The sequence below is a fragment of the Camelus ferus genome, chromosome X (genome assembly GCF_009834535.1).
Source record: "Camelus ferus isolate YT-003-E chromosome X, BCGSAC_Cfer_1.0, whole genome shotgun sequence".
Lineage (NCBI taxonomy): Eukaryota > Metazoa > Chordata > Mammalia > Artiodactyla > Camelidae > Camelus > Camelus ferus.
Window position 1 is genome coordinate 77,300,914 of NC_045732.1, and position 21,787 is coordinate 77,322,700.

General features: G+C 60.3%; 1 protein-coding gene across 1 annotated transcript; it reads left to right on the top strand.

Moving 5' to 3' along the window:
* The first annotated feature begins 592 nt into the window (after positions 1–592).
* Positions 593–21,624, top strand: ATP2B3 (ATPase plasma membrane Ca2+ transporting 3). Its single transcript, XM_032474705.1, has 15 exons — positions 593–935; positions 4,530–4,727; positions 4,905–5,162; positions 5,539–5,664; positions 5,817–5,942; positions 9,290–9,331; positions 10,537–10,701; positions 11,067–11,281; positions 12,005–12,247; positions 12,623–12,864; positions 14,982–15,216; positions 19,544–19,723; positions 19,858–19,945; positions 20,522–20,628; positions 21,394–21,624. Exons 1-15 carry the CDS (start codon positions 728–730, stop codon positions 21,622–21,624), a joined length of 2,664 nt encoding a protein of 887 aa, XP_032330596.1. The 5' UTR covers positions 593–727.
* The last annotated feature ends 163 nt before the right edge of the window (positions 21,625–21,787 follow it).

Genomic DNA, 21,787 nt, shown 5'->3' on the forward strand with positions numbered 1-21,787 from the left:
ATGCTCCCTGGACCCCTGTGCAGCCCTGGGCCTGAAACCTCCAGCCGCAGAGGCCACGCCGGAGGACCACTGCCACGGGGATTTATAGCATGCCGGCTGCACACCGCAAGTCTTAATCAGGCAAGAGCAGGAACGGGAGGGAGCAGACGAGAGAGAAAAGCTCGCGGTAGGATGGGGGCACAGATTATCCATCCGTGCCCAGGCCAGACCCGCACTATTCAATCCCAAGACATGGCCCTTGCTTCAATATGGGTTCCGAAATAGATTCGGGGGGGCAGTGAGCACCTCTACATCCCAGGTTGGCTAGTGTTGGTGCAGCGGGATCGCAGTAGGAGGCTCCAACATGTCCTCCTTCCCCACGTGGACAAGTCCTCCAGGCCTGGGCGCTCCTGGCGGGCAGGACCGTGGGGTCCCCTGGCAGGGGAGCCTGGTGAAGCCTGAGGGCCACTGGCCCGGCCTGGGAGGGGAATGTTGTACTCAGTGAGTCATGGCTTGGACTGAGTGCAGATTTGCAGAGAATGTTCCAGAAAAGCGAACCTTGGTTTTTTCTCAACTGCGACCCTGGCTTCTTCTCCCCTCCTTCTCCCCAGGTGTCTGTGCTTGGCCACTTCCCGGCTGCCATCGCGTCCACCACACCTCATTCAGGCCCCGGGACCTCAGGTGGCTGCCTGTCCCTAGCTGACGCCGCACCTGCGAGAACGCTCTCCCCTCCTGGGAAACAGGCAGGATGGGTGACGTTGCCAACAGTTCCATCGAGTTCCACCCCAAGCCACAGCAGTTGCGGGAGGCCCCCCATGCAGGTGGCTTTGGGTGCACGCTGGCTGAGCTGCGCTCCCTCATGGAGCTCCGAGGGGCCGAGGCGCTGCAGAAAGTCCAGGAAGCCTACGGGGATGTCAGCGGGCTCTGCAGGAGGCTGAAGACCTCGCCCACAGAGGGTAAGTTGGCTGCAGAGCCCCCGCACGGGCCACGTGTGTGCCAGGGGTGCCGGGCCGTGTGCCACCCGGCACTCCTCCCTGCAAACAGTCCCTACCCCCAGGGCAGGCCGAGTCAGCCTGAGCCCCTGCACTTGAGCCTGACCCTCCACCACCAGCAATTCCCACTCGCATCTCCTCTTTGGATTACGTAGAAATCTAGCAACAGACCAGAGGAAGGGAGAAGATAGCACCGCATCAGTGCAGGCAACGGAATGGGCCCCAAACTGAAACCCTAGAAGCTCTTCCAAAAAGCGAGAGGGGCTGTCCCTGACTGAGTGATTCCCAGTCCCCCATGTGCTCAGTCCTTTGTCCAGTTGGGAAGTGGAGGAAAGGGTGTGGGGTTTGTGCTCTCTGGGTCGGGAGTGGGGGTAGAGGTCAAATTCTGAGGCAGTACAGCCCTGAAGAGTTCTGCTGCAGGGAGCCACTAGGGAGCCTGGGTTGTGTCCTCCAGAAGGTTCTGTGGGTGGAGGCCAGTGGCTCTTTTCTCCTGCCCTGCACCAGCCTTCCCCAGTCCTGTCTATTGGGCCTTCTGGCAGGCCAGGACCACCGGGAGCCAGGCTTGGCCCCAGATTGCACGAGCTGAAGCGTTTTCTGGCCCCCTGGCGTCTCCCTGGCAGGGCTGCTGGGGCTGTCCCAGCTTGGTGCCAGGCCTGTTCCCGGCGAGCACTGATTGATCTAAACTCCTGTCTCGGCCGTCACACCTTCGTCCACCCAGGGCCCTGGCCACCACCTGTGTCTCTTGCCCCCTGGCCCCATCTGTTTGCAGGTGACACCTGGGCTGGAGTGGGGAGAGGAAGTGCGTCCCCCAGGGGAGGTGGCCCCAAGGCCGGATGAGAGGGCACCCACTCGGCCAGGTCAGGAACGCGGAGGGACCACCTGGGTCTCTCCTGCTTTGTGCTCTAAAGGGACCCAACCTGGCGCGGGTGTGTGACCAGGGCAGATGGCTTGGCCCAGGGCCAGAGGATGTCTCTCCTTCCCTCCTCCTTGCCCCCCCCACCCCGGGACTGGGGCTGGGGGAGGGGAGGCTGGGGTAGAGGGCCATTTAGCCACGAGGGCTCTGGTCTCTCCCAGATAAAAGCAAGCAGATGGGCTTCAGCTGGCAGCTCTTCCCTCTGCCTGTCAGGCCTTGTTAAATATTTAAAATGTCAAGGCCCCTGGGAACGCCCCGCTTCTGCCCCAGTGGCTGTGGCGCTCACCCGGTGCCTGTGGAGGGACAGGCGTGAGGACAGGCAGGTGCCCGGGTGGGTGGCCCAGCTCCAACTGAGGGAGCCCGCTGGGCCAGTCTGCGTCCCACAGAAGGAGTGCTGCGAGGACCACCCTCCCCTCTCTGGCCCTGGGAGCCCTCAAGGACCCCGAGTTCTCACCCGACCACTCCTGCTCCTGCTCAGACACAATGGCTTGAACTCCTGGAGGAGCTGGCTTAGTTGCGCCCCAGGCCCCACGCCAACACCCTGGCAAGGTGGTCAGACTTGGGGGTGCCAGCAAAGTGGCACTCTGGGGTGGGCGAGGGGGTCGGGGGGTGCGTGCTTTGGGGAGCAGGGGACTTTGTCTTCTCCTGGCAATAAGCGCACCCATGATCTCCACCTTTTTAGTGATCCAAGAGGGTTCCAGAAGCCAGGGAACTTGGGTCTTAGGCCAAGCTTAGGGGGACCTGGGCCCCAGCCCTGCCCCTGTGTGTGCCCCACTGGCAGTCTTGAAAAGGAGGGGCAGGTTAGCCAAGAGCCGCCCGATGAGGTCCTAATGCAATTCTGATGGCATCTGGCCTCTGCTCTGGGCACAGTGCCCATCTATGTCCATGCCAACCAGCCGACTGCTGCCCCTGCACCCTGGACCTGGGCCACCTCAGGGGCCTGCTGGACCAGCACTTGCTCAGAACCAGAGGGGCTGCAGCTGCCCCCGCCTCCCCCCCCCCCGCCCAATGAGTGCTTCGGCCACAGCAGCTATCCGGACCCCCGAGCCCACAGGAAAGCCAAGGCCTCGGGCTGGCCTAGGGCAAGGGAGAGCGAAGCGTTGCCGCAGCACCAAGGGCAAAGCAAAGCCAAGGGACAGGCTGAGGGGAGGACGGAGGTCCTGGGGAAGGGACCCTGAGGGCCCAGCTTTCCTTGGAACAAGCTGGGCCTGTGGCCAGGACGGGCAGGATGCAGACTCGGGAGGTATGACGAGCAGCCCCGGGCTCTCTAGTGGGCGGAGTGGGTCTCTGTCATTCCTGGGGACTCCAAGACAGTGCCTTTTCCCAGGGCAGGGGGAGTGGATACCCTGCATGTCTGGGAGACTCAGGGTTTGAAGGCCCTCGTAGTAATTACCCACCTTTTCATACCTCCAATAGGTCAAGGACACAGGCTCTAGTCAGGAGTGGGGTGTGGGCCCTCACTGGGTCCCCAGCCCTTACAAGCTTAGGTCCTGAGCTTCTCCCAGACACCCAACTGGGAGGCCACGTCCTCCAGAAACTTGAGCCGTGGCGGGGCGCAGACACAGCGAGGCCGGGGAAGAAAGGCAGGGACAGCTGTGTGGGGAAGACGGCGTGAGGTCAAGGCCTAAATCGGAGGACGTGCCCAGGTGGTGCAGCTGTGAGCTTTTGTTCTTGTCATTCCTTCCCCTCAAAGGGGTCTCTCCCCTTCCCCTTGTTCCCCCAAAGCCGCCCTTCCCTGCCCAGTACACACCCGCCCTCCTTCCTTCCAGCTCCTTCTGCACCACACTTAGCACTTTCTTGTTCTCAAGTCATCAGGGGCCCGGTCTTGTGTGGCTGGGATCTGGGCCCTTCTGGCTGCCCCTTCCCCCACCCCCACCCCCAACCCCTCAAGAGACCACAGGTGTTGCAGCTACTCAGGGCACTAGGTGTCAGTGTGGGGCTGGGCAACTGGGGGCAGAGAAGCCAGTGGGCAGGGGGAGTCCTGGGGATGGGCCTGGAAGGAAGCAGAATCCTGTGGGCTGAGGGTGGGACCAGGGCATTGTGTCGCCCCATTGCCTGCCTCTGGGGAAGATGGCCAAGTGGATACCTGGCCTTGGGAGGCACTGACCCGGATGCCAGTCCCACATGGAAGCTTTTGGTACCTTCAGGCCTGAGGACATTCATACTGTCGAAGCAGAGACCCAGAGGCCTTGGTACAGGCCTGGGTAGGAGGCGGGTTGTCCCAAGAATAAGAAGTCAGGGCCCAGCTTCCAAATGCTGGGGCTGGCCCCTTTGTGGGCGTTGGTTCTGAGCCCCTGCATCAACCAGGCCCGCCCTCCCTCCCAGCCCCCGCAGAGCAGCTGCTCAGGGATGCAGAGGGGGCTGTTGTTCCTAGACCTCCCTGGGCAGATCAGGAGGATAGTCCAGCCCTTCCTCCTGCTTGGGGCTCTGCATTATCATGTGTTTGTGCACCTGTGTGGTCCAGGCAGCTGACCCCAGGGTTTGCAGAAAGGCTCCATCCAGGTGCCAGGCTAGTGCAGTCCCGCCTTGCGAGAGCTCTCAGTCTAGAGTGAAAGACAGGCATGGAGAAGGGAGCAGGAGCGGCAGGGCCAGCCTGTCCCATCCTCTGCCTCTGTGCCTCTGCTCTATGTCCCCGCACCATGCAGGCCTGGCCGACAACACCAACGACTTGGAGAAGCGCAGGCAGATCTACGGGCAAAACTTCATCCCTCCCAAGCAGCCCAAGACCTTCCTACAGCTGGTGTGGGAGGCCCTGCAGGATGTGACCCTCATCATCCTGGAGGTGGCCGCCATCGTATCCCTGGGCCTCTCATTCTATGCGCCCCCTGGAGAGGAGAGCGAAGGTGGGGAGCCAGAGCTGGCAGGGGGCGGGGCAAGGGCGGCAGCATAGTTGGGCTAGCAGGAGGGGAGGTGTGGGCCCTGAGACAGGAAGGGTCACAGGGCAACCGGGTCCCAATAGCAGGAAGGAGCCAGCTGAAGCCCTCCTCAGCCACCTCTGTGCTTCCCTTCTCCTCCCGCAGCGTGCGGGAACGTGTCAGCTGGGGCAGAAGACGAAGGGGAGGCCGAGGCTGGCTGGATCGAAGGGGCCGCCATCCTGCTGTCTGTCATCTGTGTGGTCCTGGTCACGGCCTTCAACGACTGGAGCAAGGAGAAGCAGTTCCGGGGCCTGCAGAGCCGCATCGAGCAGGAGCAGAAGTTCACCGTCATCCGGAATGGGCAGCTCCTCCAGGTCCCCGTGGCCGCGCTGGTGGTCGGGGACATTGCCCAGGTCAAGTATGGTGAGCTCGCCCATTGTCACCCACCCTGTGAAGGAAGCTCAGCTCCCATTTCAGGGGGAGGATGGGCCAGAGGAGCCCCACCACCACCACTAACTTCTCCCCAGGAGTGAGTGTGCCTCACCTGCGGGGGCCTGAAGGCCGGAGATTGGGCAGGAGGCAGAGCTAAGAGGGAGAGAGTCAGAGGTTCAGAGCCCCAGAAGCAGGCTGTCCCCAAGGCCTGTCGAGGGCTTCCCCCAACATCTTTGTTGTCCCCATCCCTGGGAGCTGGGGTGAGTGGGTCCCCCCAGAAAGGACAAGATGGGTCTTCTCTGGGGGAGGTTAGAGGTGGCACAGACAAGGGCCACCTGGATCCACAATCTGTGCTGGCCCAACTTAGGGGACCTGCTGCCTGCCGATGGAGTGCTCATCCAGGGCAACGACCTCAAGATTGATGAGAGCTCCCTGACGGGCGAGTCGGACCACGTGCGCAAGTCAGCGGACAAAGACCCCATGCTGCTCTCGGGTGAGGCCTCAGGGCACGGGCTGAGCCCAGAGGGGAGGGGGACGCTGGGTGCCTACCTCTGAGATTCCCAGGAGGAAACATGGAGGTGCTGAGACTGCGTCCCACCTAGCAGTGCAAATCTCTGTCTTGGTCTCTCTGTGTTGCTGGGCCAGGCACTCATGTCATGGAAGGCTCTGGAAGAATGGTGGTGACAGCTGTTGGCGTGAACTCCCAGACAGGCATCATCTTTACCTTGCTTGGAGCTGGTGGAGAGGAGGAGGAGAAGAAGGATAAGAAAGGTAGGCGCCCTAACCTCCAGTCCTGGAGCGGGGGTGGGGCTGGCCTTCCTGTGCAGCCCACTCTTTCTTTCTTCTTTTTTTCAATCACTGATGTATGTTTGTTTGTTTGTTTGTTTATAATGAATAGACTTTATTCTTTTAGAGCAGTTTCAGGTTCAGAACAGAACTGAGCAGAAAATACAGAGTTAGCACATAGCCCTCCCCACCCACACATATATACTCCCCTACCCTCAACATCCCTCATCAGTGTGGCATACTTGGTACAATTGATGAACCAACATGGGCACATTATTATCAACCAAAGTGCATAGTTTACATTAGGGTTCACCCTTGATGTTGTAAAAACCCGCTCTTTCTTCTACACCTGCCGCTGGCTATCCCTCACTGGCCTCATCCCTGTCTCCGGCTTTGGGGAGAACCAGACCTCGAGGGGGGCGGGAGGCCATACCCTGTCTTCTGATTCCTTCTGGAGATTCTTCTTTTGGGGTCTTTGCCTCAAAGCCGGCAGGTTGGGGGCCCCCAGTTCTGTGTAAGGGCAGCTTCCCTCACATGGCCCTTCCTGAAAGGTTTTGGGATGTGGGTGCTAGGGTATGCAGAGTGGCCTGCCTGGGTAGAAATGGGGCTGGAGGGACAGGGACCAGCCACCCTGGCTTGGGAGAGTGCTGCCGGGGTCTCGTGCCCACCCTCGGTGAGGTGCTGAGGGTCCCAGGCCAGCACAGCAGCTGGGGAAATGCAGGTCACATGGCCAGAGGTGGAGGGCTCCCAAACGGAAGGGACATCCCGGGCTAGAGGAAGCTGAGATGGGGTGGGCTCTCCCTCCAAGGGAGAGCAGTGCAGAGGGACAGGTGGCTTCCAAGAGTCCAGCTCTGTGTCCACCCTGGCCTCCCTGGCACATAGCTATCCTGCTGCCTCCTTTTGCCACTGCTCTGAGCCCCAGCATGGCCAGCGGCCCTCCAGTCCTTGGAACAAGGCTTACAAAGCTACAGAGCTGACCCTGACCTCCCCCCAGCCCCTCCCCATCAAGACCCCATTCCCTTCCATGTCTCAGGCCTGCATCTGTTCCCAACTCACCTTGCTCTGACCTGGGTCTCCCCTCAGGCCACTCCTGTGATCACACCAAGTGAGGGATGATGTTTTCTAGCTGCACACTTGACCTCTGAGTGAACCCCCTGGGCCCGCTAGAAGGGGCAGTGAGACGCCAGGGCTGCTGAGCTGAGCAGGGGATGGAGGGATGCCGGTCACCAGCTCCACCTCAGTCAGTCACCTGGAGAGCAGGTGGGATCGGTCTGCCAGCCCCAGCAACACAGGGACAGATCAACATCAGGAAGGAGGCACTAGTGTCCCCAGCCCTGGGCCACCGTGCTGCTGGAGGCGGTGGAGGGAGGAGATGGATGAGTCACTGTGGCCTAGAAGCTTCCATGGGCACCATCTCCTAGCAGCCTGGGCCCAGCTTCTCGGCAAGGGCTTCTCCCTGCTCCTGGCTGGCCAGGCCTGCCCCTCACAGCCTGCCAGCACCGGTGGACCCTTGTCTACCTTTGCCACACCAACGCCTCTTCCCTGCAGGGCTCAGCCCAGTGTCTCTGCAGTGAGCACCCTGGGGCCCACTGGAGGGCAAGTGGGTGGGTAGGCAGGCCCTGGCCTCGTCTGGGCCGGACTGGAGTCCCTGGTGGCCCTCCAGCGACACCCTGATGGCTGGCTGTCAGGGCGCCCCTCCACATTCCTTTCCAGGCTCCTCTCCTCCCTCCAGGTCCCTTAAATGTCAGTGCCCTTCAGGACTTGGTCCTAGGCCCATCCTCTCCAACCTTGACAAGAGCCCTCCTCCCCCTCCCCAGCCCCCAGCCCGGGCCCCTCTCTCCCCCTTGCTGCGCTACTTGTGAGTCAGAGGAGGCGCCCCACCAGCCGGCTTCCTGGAATGAGGGGACCCTGAGGGGCCCTGGACAGGGAGCAGAGCTGACCAGGCACCCACGACCCCTCACCAAGGTCTCTGCCCGAGGCCGCGGGCCCCTGTAGAAAGAGGAAAGTGGCCACGCCCAGTGTCTCCCTCTTGCTCCAACCCTCGCCCTCACCGCCTCCTGATCCTTGTCTAAGGGCTCAACGCTCCCTGCCCCCAAGGGGCACTGCTGCCCACCCCCACCTATTTCTTGCCTTTTGGCCTTTCCTAGTCATCCTTCTCCTTGGGGTGGCCTCTTACCCTTCCTCCTCTTTTCAGGCCAGGCCCAGCCCTCCTCTGGCAACACCCTCTCACTGTGCTGTATTGTCACCCTGTGTCTGCAGGTGTCTCCCCTCCTCACCCTGGAAGTGTCCTTCACCTTCGAACCACCTCTACAGGGCCAAATCCACACCCTACTGGGGCTGAGGGGGCCTCTCCCTCCTCCCTTGGGCCCCCAGACCAGGCCCCCTGTCTGGGAGCTGCCTGGCCCCCATCTGTGTTCCTGGATCCTGAGTGACATGAGCTGCCAGGTGGTGGCTGACAAGCCAGCTTCCTGCCCCGTGGTGGTCATCTGCCAATGCGTATGTGGCCCTCGGGAGAGCTGCTCAAACTGCTTTCCCAGGCCCCTCACCTGTCGGGTCTCCTGGACCCTCCCAGGGTTGCAGTCCTTCCTGGCTTTGGAAGCCAGAAACACGGCCAGCACTGTTGACCTTGGCCTTGGGAAGCAGTCACTGCCATCATCCTGAGCACCAAGCCACAGGCTTTGTGGTGCCCGAGCACTAGCTTGAAGGAGTCCCGGCACAGGTCCGCCTGGAGCCCAGCCCGTCCCGTGGCCCTGCCACTCCCTCCCCATCCAGTGCCCTAGGTGCCCAGTGCCCAGCCAGCGCCCTGAGCCTGGCAGATCCCTAGAGTCTGGCTCCCTCATTCCTCTAAAGCGCACCCAGAGCCAACCGCCGGCCGTGCTGCCCAGAAAGCTCATCTCTAGACCGCCAGGGGTTAGGAACCACCTAGGTAAACCCCTCGCGGTGGTTCTGCGGGGACTGCACATCCTGACCAGGGGTCCCTGCTTAAGGCAGCGGAGCTGGGACCGGACACCTGGCAGTTCTCATTACTCATGGTGGTGGCCCTTCCAGAAACCTCCCACTGCCAGCCACACGTGACCCAGGGTCTGTCCAGGACTGGCTTCAGGGGTTCGCTGGAGGGCTAGGGACAAGGCCAATGGGAAGCCCAGCGTGCTTGTGGCCCCCACTTGCCGGGAGGTGGCAAAGGGCCCTCTTTCCTCTCTCTTCCCCCTTTCCCTGTGCTCGCTGGCTGCACTGTCTGTGCCCTGCTGTCCTGTGTGTGTGTCCACGTGCATGTGCCAGGGCCACGTGGGTGTTCTCAAGTCTCCGTGTCTGTCATTCCTCTTCCGTTGTAGGCAAGCAACAGGATGGGGCGATGGAGAGTAGCCAGACCAAAGGTAATGCGCGCCCTGTGCTCAGGGTGGGGGGCAGAGGGGACGGCACGGGGTGGGGGGCCGCCCGCCTCAGTTGCAGGAGCAGCACCAAGAGGTCAGGTGAGTGGGGTGGGGCAGCCTGTCTGCAGACCCTGCTGGACGCAGCAGAGTTGGCCCGTGAGCCGGCACCCTGGGGCCGAGACTGAGGCTCAGGAAGGGCAACTTGCCCCAGGGGCCGGGGTCTCGGCTGGAGCACAGACTGCCAGTTGGCAGGTAGAGGCTATAGTAGCCCAGCTGAGTGGGGCTTTGAGTGCTGCTGAAGCTGTGGCCTGAGGCTGTGGCAAGCAGCAGCTGTCGGTGAGTGGTCTCAGGGGAGAAGGGGTGGGTGGGCAGATGGGAACAAGAGGGGGCAGCTGACACAGGAGGCTTGCAGAGGCACCAGGAACCCCATTGGGTGGGGACAAGGACGAGTGGCAGGGTTGAGTGTCCCCTCCAGGTAGGGGATGGAGAAAATTACGCAGGGCAGTGTAGTTGGAGGCCCGGCAGGCCATGGTGTGCGTGAGGTGACGGAGGGGACAGAGGCAGGGTGGGGGACACACCACCACCACAGGAGGGCCCACCAGGGGAGCTGTGAGGGGGAGAGGCAGCTAGGGAGGAGTAGTGAAGGCTGCATGAAGAGAGAGAGGTGCAATGCTTGCCCACTGGCAAATGGGGAGTGGGCTGAGGAGGGTGCATGGGGTGAGCCCAGGCCCTGACATGTCTACTCAAGGGGCGGGCAAGAGAAGAGACAGCCCGAGCAAGAGCAGAGGAGGAGAGTGCAGGGACTCCTGGGCCTCCCTGAGGGGAGCAGGGATGTGGCTTGGACACCAGTGGGCCAATGAGTCAGCTCAGGGTTCTGGAACGTTCCATGGGCCCCAGACCTATGCTTTCAGGTATTGAGATTTGGGTTACAGGACTGGCCACGCTGTCTGTGTGCCCAAGTCACTGGTGCTTGTGTCTGTCCCCTCTTTCCCTGTGAGGCTCCAAGAGAACCATCTCTGTCCTGCTCAGGACAGCGCCGGAGCCACTGCCCACCTCAGGAGGGCCTGGGCTGACAGGACAGGAGGGAGAGGACAAAGCCCTCATTTCCTCTTGGATGGTGTGGCATGTCTTTCCCTCTGAAAGCCCCTTGTAGCTGTCACCCCAGCCGCCAGGCCCTAACCTTGGCTGTGGGGTTCCTCTGTGTGCAGCTAAGAAGCAGGATGGGGCCGTTGCCATGGAAATGCAGCCCCTGAAGAGCGCGGAAGGCGGGGAGATGGAGGAGCGGGAGAAGAAGAAAGCCAGTGTGCCCAAGAAGGAGAAGTCAGTCCTTCAGGGAAAGCTCACCAAACTGGCCGTGCAGATCGGGAAAGCAGGTAGGGGGCACCGAGGGGGCGGCCCTGGGGCCACCGACAGGCGTGGAGGGCACTGGGCTCCGGGACATGATGCTGGGTCATGGAGAACACGTAGGGAAGGGATGTGACGGGCGTGCGGGCCAGGCAGCAAGAGGCCAGGCCCGGGGTAGGTGACGGCCTTCAGGGCCAGGTTCAGCCCCAGTGGGTGAGTATGGATAGTAACCCTCTGTCAGGCTAAGGACAGGGAGCACCTCCTCTGACCTGGGTTCAAGCTAATGCTGGCCACAGCGTCCCTCACCTCTTCCCTCTTGCTCTCTCCCTCCCTCGCCCCCTGCTGACCCCGCTTCCTGCCTTCACCCTCTGTGGCCTCTATCATGGCTGGGCAGGGCTGGTGATGTCCGCCATCACCGTCATCATCCTGGTCCTCTACTTTGTGATCGAGACTTTCGTCGTGGACGGCCGGGTGTGGCTGGCAGAGTGCACGCCCGTCTACGTGCAGTACTTCGTCAAGTTCTTCATCATCGGGGTCACTGTGCTGGTTGTGGCTGTCCCAGAGGGCTTGCCTCTTGCTGTTACCATCTCCTTAGCTTACTCTGTCAAGGTAATAAACACAATAGGAATAAGAATCCTTTGATACTGGGATACAGACCCAGGAACTGGGGCACAAAGCCGTTAAGCAACTTGTAAGAAATGAGGACCAGATAAAGTTTGGGGTCACTCAGGGAAGAGTGGGAAGGCTGAGCAGGGACACAGAGCCGGGCCTGGACACCATTCCCCACCCGGCTTCCTGGGAACAATGAGATGAGCTGGCTCCTGCAGGATGAGGGCGGGAGTACTGAGGGGGAAGGGAGTTGAGGTGGGAACAGAGAGGAAGGGTGACCACTGGGAGACACTGGGCAGAGCATGGCAGAGATCGGGTGGGCAGGGAAGCCACGGGGCCTGTAGGTGACCGAAGAGGGGTCTGTGACATCATCCTGGGCAGTGGGGAGGCCCCAGTGGAGCTCCAGGGAGAGCAGCTGCCCAGATTCCACTGCTTGGACTGTCTGATGAGAGCCCTTACACCTTATAGCCTGCTGCCTAGCTTTGCCCGCCACCCTGCTCCCTTTCCAAGCTGTACCCTTGGGCACTGCTGTCGGCCCAGTGGTGGGGGTGCGTGCCTGCTGACCGAGGCTCCCCGGGCTGTTAGTGCTGCTCGGAGAGCTGGCTGGGCCAAGCACAATCATACATGATGCTGTATTGATGACCTCTTGCTCCCCCACCCCGTGGGCCAATCCCTGCCCCCAGGGCAGCTGGCTACCCAAGCTTCCATCTGTGCCCTTTCCAGAAAATGATGAGGGACAACAACCTGGTCCGCCACCTGGACGCCTGCGAGACCATGGGCAATGCCACGGCCATCTGCTCAGACAAGACGGGCACGCTCACCACCAACCGTATGACCGTGGTCCAGTCCTACCTCGGAGACACCCACTACAAAGAGGTTCCGGCCCCCAGTGCCCTGACCCCCAAGATCCTCGATCTCCTGGTCCACGCCATCTCTATCAACAGTGCCTACACCACCAAGATTCTAGTGAGCCGGGAGTGAGCGGCAGGCGGGCCGAGGTGGGGATGCGATGGGGGAGGGGGCCTGGCCAAGCCACGGCCTGAACTATCACCACAGGCTCACTAAGCTCTCTTAAGAACTTTCACCCAGAGCTACAGTCATTTCCAGGGTGCTGGTCACCCTCCTCATCCCTGGACGCTGGGCAGGGCTTGCAGGTTCTAGAACACTTCCCAGCCTGGTGCATTGTGGGAAACCTCCTGGTCGAGTCCGGGCTGGAGACCTGCCTGGCTCCCTGCCTCCACCCCCAAAAGACGTGGTGGCCGAGGCTGGGCCAGAGCCCCAGGGACAGCAAGGGGGTAGCCTTGGGTCCCCGGGGCCATGCTGGTTCTCCTCACCTTGCAGCCTCCAGAGAAGGAGGGCGCCCTCCCACGCCAAGTGGGCAACAAGACGGAGTGCGCCCTGCTGGGCTTCGTCCTGGACCTGAAGCGGGACTTCCAGCCTGTGCGGGAGCAGATTCCTGAAGAGAAGCTTTACAAGGTGTACACCTTCAACTCGGTCCGAAAGTCCATGAGCACAGTCATCCGCACACCTGACGGCGGCTTCCGCCTCTTCAGCAAGGGTGCCTCAGAGATCCTGCTGAAAAAGTGAGTGGACGGCAGTACCGAGCCTGGGGCTGGGGACGCCAGGGGCTAGGGGCTAGCTAAAGGGTAGAATAGACATGATGTAAAATTGGCCATTTTAATCACTTTAAAGTGGGCAGTTCAGTGGCATAAAGTGACATTCAGCGACATTCACAAGGTTGTGCACCATCACTGCCATCCAGTCCCAGAACAAGTTCATCACCACAAAGGAGATCCCGTGCCCACAAAGCAGGCACCCCCCTCCCCACTGCCCAGCCTCTGGCAGCCACCCGTCTGGTTTATGTCTCTGGATTCACCTGTTCTGGACATTTCTGGAATCATACAGTATGTGGTCATTGCACCTGGCTTCCTTCACTGAGCCTCACGTTTTCAAGGTTCATCCAAGTTGTCCCAGGGCTTCCTTCCTTTTTGTGGCTGAATAATGTTCTATTGTATGGCTGGACCACATTCTGTTTAGCCAGTCATCCACTGACAGACACTTGGGTTGTTCCCACCTTTGGGCTACTGTGAATCATGCCGCTCTGAACATTCACATGTAAGTTTTTGCTTGAACACATGTTTTCAGTTCTCATGGGTATATTCCTGAGAATAAAATTGCCAGGCTATATGGTAATTCCATGTTTAAGTTTTTGAGGGACACCAAACTGTTTTCCACAGGGGCTGCCCCATGCTACATTCCCACCAGCAGTGCAGGACGGTTCCAACTCCTCATCTTCACCAACATGTGTTGTTATCTGGGTTTTATTATAATGACGACAGTGGATGTAAAGTGGGGTCTCACGGTGGGTTTGATGTGCATTTTGCAGATGGCTAGTGATGTTGATGCCTTTTCATGAGCTTACTGGCCATTTGTTTCTCTTCTTTGGAGGAGTATCTGCTCCAGCCTTTGCCCGTCTTTGACGTGAGTTGTTAGTCGTTTTACTGTTAAGCTGTAAGAGCTCTCTGTATGTTCTGAATACTGGACTCTTAACACGTACCTGATTTGGAAGTGTTTTCTCCCATTCTGTAGGCTGTCATCTTTTCACTCTCTTGAGAGATTTCTTTCTTCACTCTCTTGATTCGTCCTTGGATGCACAAATGTTTTCCAATGGTGAAGTCCAGTTTATCTCTGTTTCTCTTTTGTTGCTTGCGTGGGGTTCCTTTTAGAGGTGATGAGAATGTTCTAAAGTTGCCTTTGGTGGTTGTAGCATGACTGTGAATGTACTGAAAGCCGTTGCCTTGTAGGTTTTCAATGGGTGAATCATGTGCTCTGTGAATTATATCTCAGCAGAGCTGTTAGAAAAATGGAGGCAGGCGGCACGCAGGTCCACGTCCAGTGCCCCACCCCACAAGCCTGCTCAGCCTTCACACCTCCCCTTGGCCTTGTCATCTCTCTTCCCCAGTACTACAGCAGCCCCCATATGCTCTCTCCCACCCACCTGGCTCCCCATCCAAAATGCTTTTCCCCGAAAGTCTGCCCAGGTGCAGCCTCCCCAGCCCAGGGCAAAGGCCACCTCCTCCACTGGCCTCCACGGTAAGTTCCCGTCTTTCTTCACCAGCCTGTTCGGGGCCCTGTCCGTCCCTCTGCCACACTGGCCTCTGCAGCCTGCGGTTCCTTTGCTCCGTCCTCTTCTCCATCGGAGTCCTGCCAGCCCTCCCCGGCCTGGCCCCTCTGTGGCTGTTGCCTCGCCGCCGCCCGGCCCCATGGCACTCAGTTTTGCTCATGTTCCACCTCTTGCCCTCAATCCCAGGGCTGTGCTCCCTCCGAACCCTTCCTTGTCTCTTCCCACTCTGGTGGTGGCTGGCGGCTCTTGGCCTTCCTTGGCTCATAGATCCAGCTCTCCGGTCTCTGCCTCCATCATCACGTGGCCTTGTCCCTGTGTCTGTGTCTCTGTGTGTCCTCTTCTCTCTTTATAAAGACATCAGTCATTGGACCAAGGGCCTCTTCTTAACTTTGCAACAACCTCTTTCCAAATAAGGTCACATGCTGAGGTCCCAGGAAGAACATGAATGCGGAGGGCGGGTACCATGTTAGGCCCCGCCCAAGCCAAGTGCCTCCCCACTTGGAGAAGCCCCTCTGCTGTGTCAGGTGCAGGGCTCAACTCTCTGGCGCCAGCTCCTCTCATCCTGTCTCACCCCAGGTGCACCAACATCTTGAACAGCAGTGGCGAACTGCGCGGATTCCGCCCTCGGGACCGGGACGACATGGTGAAGAAGATCATCGAGCCAATGGCTTGTGATGGCCTCCGCACCATCTGCATTGCCTACCGGGACTTCTTGGCCACCCAGGAGCCCGACTGGGACAATGAAAACGAGGTGGTGGGCGACCTCACCTGCATAGCTGTCGTGGGCATCGAGGACCCTGTGCGGCCCGAGGTAGCCAGAGCCCCTCCGGGAGGCCCGGCTTGTCCGGATGGGTGGAGGGGGAGCCCTGCTTCCCAAGTGGCCATAAAAATGCAAGGAGGGGACCGCCCCTTTTTCCTGCCTTCCTGGCCACCACAGCACTCCCTGCCCGACTTTATAGGTGGAACAAACTGGCCACCCACCACAGTTGGAACTACTGGGTAAGGTGGGCGATGGCGGAGCACTGGGCCTCCTTTGTCCTCGCACCCTTGCACCCGCCCAGAGGCTCTGTCCTGCCTCCGCCAGATGAGAGAGGGTGGCAGTTAGAACCTCAGCCGCAGGACGGGTGGATCAGAAGGGCTGGTGAGGGAGAGGGAGGAGCCGGGGAGAGCTGGGTGAATGGTGCTGCCATAACTGGGCTTAGGGGGCTGGGGCAGGGGAGTGGATGGTTGGGGTTGAGCAAGGTTTGGGACATCCCCACAGAAATGTGAACAGGTTAGGTGGCTGTAGGCATGGAGAGCTCGGTGCAAAGGTCCTGGCTGGAGAGAGGTTCTCCAGAAGCGTCTTTACATGACTGACAGTCGTGGGGTGCACTAGAGCAGAGGTGGGAGGAGCCTGTGAAAGAGCCTGCAAGGAAGGGGCCAGTCAGGGAAGGGAGACTGAGGAACATGTGGCCAGAGCAAGAGGGCAGCTTAAGGCAGGTCATGGCAGAGGCGGGCCCTGGATGTTGGAACATCACCTTGCGATGGTGCTTGAGGGGCCAGTGTGTGGACACTTCACCCGAGCTTTCTGAAGAAGGAACAGAGACAGGGCAGAGGCTGGTCAGGGTATAGAGTGGAAGAGCGATGGGGAGGGTTATTGGTCCTTAAAGATGTGAGACCCTTGAAGGAGGGAGAGCCTCGCGGGCGGGCCCTGGAGTGGGGAGCCAGGCAGCTGCAGGACACTGGGCCCAGAGGGAGCGTGCAAGGCACCGAGGGTGCAGGTTGCGAGGCAGGGAAGGACCCTCTCTCTCCTCCCAGGGCCTCTCCGGTGGCACCCACTCATGTCAGAAGCAGGACCACCTGGGTCCTGCCACTTAGCCTGAAAATGTATGTGTGGGGGCCGGGGCGTGGGGTAGGGGAGGGGTGCTGAGACAAGGGGGAAGCTTCTCGGCTCTCCTGCAGGAGCCCCACATTTATACACTGGGTCGGGTACCAGAGATCCTCAATTCAGAAGTCAGTCCTTGCCGCAGCTAAACACCGGCCGTGGGTCATCAGTGACAGCACGCCCCCAAATTCCCAGGAGACGGGGACCTCGTGTGCAGAGAAGGGGCACCTGGAGTCAGCCCCGGGAGGAAGCATATGGTGGCAGAGTTGAGGTGGAGAGACTTTGAGCCAGAGGAACAGGCCTGGAGAAGGCAGGGGGTGGGAGGAGCTGCCTGGGGGTGCTGCTGAGGTGACAGGGCCACCCCCAAGGACACAGGGACCGGCCTTACCCTTTGTTGCACCAAGGAAAGACTGAGGCAGAGAGGCAGCTGCGTCCATACAGCCAGCCAAGTCCTAGAGCCGCGACGCCCTTACACAGACCCAATGGCCTCCCCTCTGGATAGAGCCTTTCACCCTCACCCCTACCCACAAATGGCTGCCAGCCCCACATGGGGTTCTGTGCTGCTCCTTCTCAGAAGGCATCGACAGTGGCAGCTCTAGACTTTTCTACACAGTTTACTGGGGCTGAGGGAAGATGCTGGAAGGCTGGAGCTCCTGTTGAATGTCTCACAAACCCAGGAAGACGACGTTCCCGGACTCCCAGGGCCGTGGTCAAGTCCATTTCCTACCAGCTTCCCCTAATTTCTGGCATAAATATTTGTTGCAAACTGAAGCTTGAGTCATAGATGTCAGCTTGGAGGCACAGGTGTATTCATAGATCTCCAAAACAGAACTGCAGCAGCCACCTTTCCATCCTCTCATTTACAGAAGTGCCAATGAGGCTGGATGGGGTGGGGGTAAGATAGAACAGTCCAGAATAGCTGCACATGGGTGGGGCGAGGCCCAGCCCTTCTCCTGGTCAGTACTCTTCTCACTGTGAAGGCCCAGCCACAGTGGCTGCCCCGGCAGGTGGAACCACAGGGTGGGACAGGCCTCGAGGCCAGGCAACGGGCCGCTCATTTAAGATCCAGAACCAGCCTTGGTAAAAGGGCCCAGGGCACAGGATAGCGCCTCTCTGGCTTCACAGTGGTTGAGTGAGAGTCTGGATGGCAGATGACACCAACACGGCCCGGCTGGGGAAGCCCAGCAGACCCCATGGAGACTGGCTGGCCGGGTGGTGGCCAAGGAGGGACCCCAAGGGCCCAGCAGAGTCCTGGCCTCTGTTGCACTTGCCAGGATGCTTAGGGGCATGGCACGGCTGCAGCTGGAGGAAGCCCTAGGGGGTGTCTGCCCTGGGGTGCCGCATGAGACCAGAGGCAGGCTGTATTTATGCCAGAGGGGTGCAGGGGCTCTGGCAGGCACTGCACTAGCTACTGTGCTGTCTGCCCTCAGTCAGCAGGCAGGGACCAGGGCTGGGCCCAGGGGACAGCAGAGAGGCAGCTGAGGAAGGACAGTCGCCTGATGAGGGAGAGGGCACTGGTGGATGGCAGGAGCTTCCCACCACCTGGCTGGGAGGCCTGGGGCCTTGGGGACCAGAGAGGAAGCCATGCCTGGGCTGCACCTACACAAGACGAGCCAAGGCTGGGTCCCTTGTTCACCGGGCTTGGGCTCATCACGGCCACTTGGTGGCAGCAGAGGAGTGGCTTCCAGGCACTTCAGAGCCAGGAGGAAGCTGCTGGAAGGGCAGTGTCTCCCTGGAGCTCATCACTCAGCACCCCACAATCCCCACAGAGCAGAAAGAATCCCTGAGGCTGACAGCAGGGAGAGGCCTATGGGGGTGTGGGATGCAAGCCCCTCCTGGGGGCTCGGCCTTCTAGGCCACTTGGCAGTATTTGCTACAGGGATCATAGGGTCACTGTGTCACAGGCCTGAAGTGGGGGTGCTCTGGCTGGGCCCGGGTCCCCCTCTTCCTCTCATGCCCACTCTCTCCTTGGCTGAGATCACAGCCACCACCCCCGGCTTCAGGGGCCACCAGTGTGCCCAGACTCCCAGACTAGGGTTCCCCAGCTGCCTGCCTGCCCTGGGGTCTCCCAGCTGCCCTACCTCCCACACCGCCTGGCTCTGGCTCCCCCGGCCACCGCACCCCCTGGGCTCCCAGGCCCGGCCGCTCTTGCCATCTGTCCTCGTGCCCAGACTGTCACTGGGGCTTCGGTCTCAGCCCAGTGGTACTCACTGGGAGCCCGCAGGCGGGGGCGCTGGGCCCAGTGGACAGAGCAGGGAGCCGGGTCTCCCCAGGCTGTACCCCTTGTCGGGGCTGCATCTGGGCATCTCACAGGCCTAGGTCTGACCTCTTAATCCAAGTCCCTCAGCTCTGAGCCCGCTCCTCCTGCTGCTCTCCCCTCCGCACCCCTCAGGCACCGTCTGCCGGGCTCCCCTCCGCAGAGCCACCTCCTCACTGGGAATGGGAGTATCTCAGTTCTCTGGGACATGCTGCCACTTCCTGGCTGGTCTCAGCTCCTTTCAGTGCATTTTGCACTCAGCACTAGAGGGGTCTTTTTCTTCTCCCTCTTCTGGAATCTAATATTATATTTGGAAAATGGAGGTGTGTGCTAAGTCATCAAAGCCACGTTCCATTTCCCCTAAATGAGCACCTTATCATGTAAAGCCTACGGCTCTAAATCTCTTAGGTTTTGTTTTGTTTTGTTTTTTTCTTAAATGGCAGGGCAACAAGTGAGAGCTGGCAGCCGGCAGCCCGCCCTGAGTCAGAGCCCTGGAGGGCCCGGGCTGCAGTGGGGCCTGCTACCTGGCTGGGCAGCTGGGGCCAGAGGTTCCACTCTCGTCCTTCCAGAGCCAATGCAGCAGCTGCCGGCTGCCCTGGCTCAGCTGCTCTGGGTCTCCATTTCCCAGTGGAAAATGGGGTTGAAAGAGCAGGGTGATTTCTCTGGTCAACCTTGGCCATGGCTCTGATGCAGCTCCTCAGCAGGGTAAGAGTTTCCACTGGCTCCTCCCAGCCTTGTTCGTGATGACAACTCCTGGATCTGAGTCGTCGCTGGTCCCCTGACCCAACACAGTGAAGGAGGCACCTGGGGGAAGCAGGGTGGGGGACTGGGGAACTGAGGGAGGCACCTTGCTCCCTGCAGGCTAGGCTGACGGTGATGGCAGAGCAGACAGGCTACTTCTCTCCTCCAGGCCCCGTGCTGGGGGCAGGGTGCTGCAGATCCAGATAGAGCAAAGGGTACAGCCCGGACACGTGTGTCTGGCCTTGATGGCCCCACCCACGATCTGGTCTCTTCCAGGTCCCAGAAGCTATTCGCAAATGCCAGCGTGCTGGCATTACGGTCCGCATGGTGACTGGGGATAACATCAACACAGCCCGGGCCATTGCAGCCAAGTGCGGCATCATCCAGCCTGGGGAGGACTTCCTGTGCCTGGAGGGGAAGGAGTTCAACCGGCGGATCCGGAACGAGAAAGGCGAGGTAGTTCCAGGTCCATCTGCCCTCCCGCAGGCCCGGGCTTCTGGCACTTTCTCCACCCCAACCCCTCCTGTTCAGCCCTGTCCGTCCGCCCGCCCACCTAGGCTCTGCAGCTTCTGTGTTCTATCCCCTCCCAGATAGAGCAGGAGCGTCTGGACAAGGTGTGGCCCAAGCTGAGGGTCCTCGCCCGATCGTCTCCCACTGACAAGCACACTCTGGTCAAAGGTAATGGACTTGGCTCACTCCTGCTCGCCCTTCCCTGCCCCTGCCCAGGTGGCATGGCGCAGGCTGCCTGTGGCCATCACCCCCACGTGTTGTCTGAGCTTCCGCCTAGGAAGTGCGGTACTCAGCTCTGGACCCATTGTTGCAGGAGACTTGTTTTGTGTCTCAGAGAAAGTCACTGGCCCTCCCTGAACCTCAGTTTTCTCATCAGGAAAATGGAGATGATAATGTTAACACAAATGGAAGAGGCTGGGGAGACTGGTCTCTCATCCTAGCAGATGGGGATACTGAAGCCCAGGAGACGGAAATGTCTGTCCCAGTCACACAGCGCTGAGCCCCTGCCTTCTAGAAATCACAGCCCCACCCCATGTCATCTCACTGGGTGATGGGCTGGGGTAGGAGAAGGGGGACAAGCCTGCCAGTCAACGCACAGGGACTTGGTCCCAAAGTGACAGAGAGCATGGAGGCAGTAGCACAGTCACAATCCCAGAGCCAACTGGTCCCCCCCACCACAGCCCTGGGCTGGTCCCACAGGAACACAGTTTGGCCGCAGCCCTGCCCCGCCCTACTGTGTTCCAGGCATCATCGACAGCAGCACCGGCGAACAGCGGCAGGTGGTGGCCGTGACCGGGGACGGCACCAACGACGGGCCAGCCCTCAAGAAGGCGGACGTGGGCTTCGCCATGGTAAGCCACATGCTGCCAGCCTAGTTCACCACACTGGTGGAGGCGGGTGCTTCTTAAGGACATAAGCTTTGTGCAGGGATGTGGGGGCTAGCATTAAAGCAAGTTGCAGAGTGCCAGAAGTTTCTTTCTCTCATATCCTGGCCACCTGGGCCTCGGCAAGCTCTGCCGATCAGGGGACACATGTGCGATTTATTTAAAGGTATTTGGTGTGATGATGCCAGAGGTGACCGCGGGGCCCGGCGGCCCTGCTGGGGGTTGGGGGGTACTGGTCAGTTGTGCACCGGCCTCCTCATGTCCCGGTCCAGTCTCAGTGAACCTCAGTCACAGGTGTGGTTAGCACAGTCCCCAAATGAGCTCTTCCTCTGTGCTTCTCTCCTGTTGCTTTTGTGGACCTAATTCTTCCAGTAAAATCCATCGAGCAGGGTGGCGCTGGGAGCACAGGAGGCTGCTCAGCTGCTGAATGCAGAGACCCAGCCAGCCCAGCTCCCACCCTGCCTGGGCAGGCACAGGGGCACAGGCCAGTCCTTCCGAGAGCCGGTCTCCCGGGCGCTCCCCACACAGCAAGCTGCTCTAGTGTGGAGAGACCGGGCAGAGACTAGTAGGCGACCCAGCTGTGGCAGTAGGGCAGCCTCCTCTTTGTCTCTGAGCAAAACTGTTCTAGTGCAAGGACTCGTTGCATGGACCAAGGGACTCGTTTGGAAGGGAAGGATGAGTGGTTGTGGGGGGCTGGGGAAGGGGCCCATGGACTCTGTGTGTGCCCCCCAGGGCATTGCAGGGACTGACGTGGCCAAGGAGGCTTCGGACATCATCCTGACCGATGACAACTTCACCAGCATCGTCAAGGCAGTCATGTGGGGCCGCAACGTCTACGACAGCATCTCCAAGTTCCTGCAGTTCCAGCTGACTGTCAATGTGGTGGCCGTGATTGTGGCTTTCACAGGCGCCTGCATTACTCAGGTAGGCACTGGGGGCCACTGTGCCCGAGGAGGACCCTGAGCCCCTCCCACAACCGAGGGAGAGTGCAGGAGGCAGCTGGCTCCCCGGGCCCCTCCTGCCTCGTGCACCCGGACTCCTGTGTGCAGAACAAGCCCAGGGGACCCTGCTCCCAGCAGCGTGAGGGCCAAAGAGCCCCTGTCCGAGGGCGCAGGCGCAGTTGTGG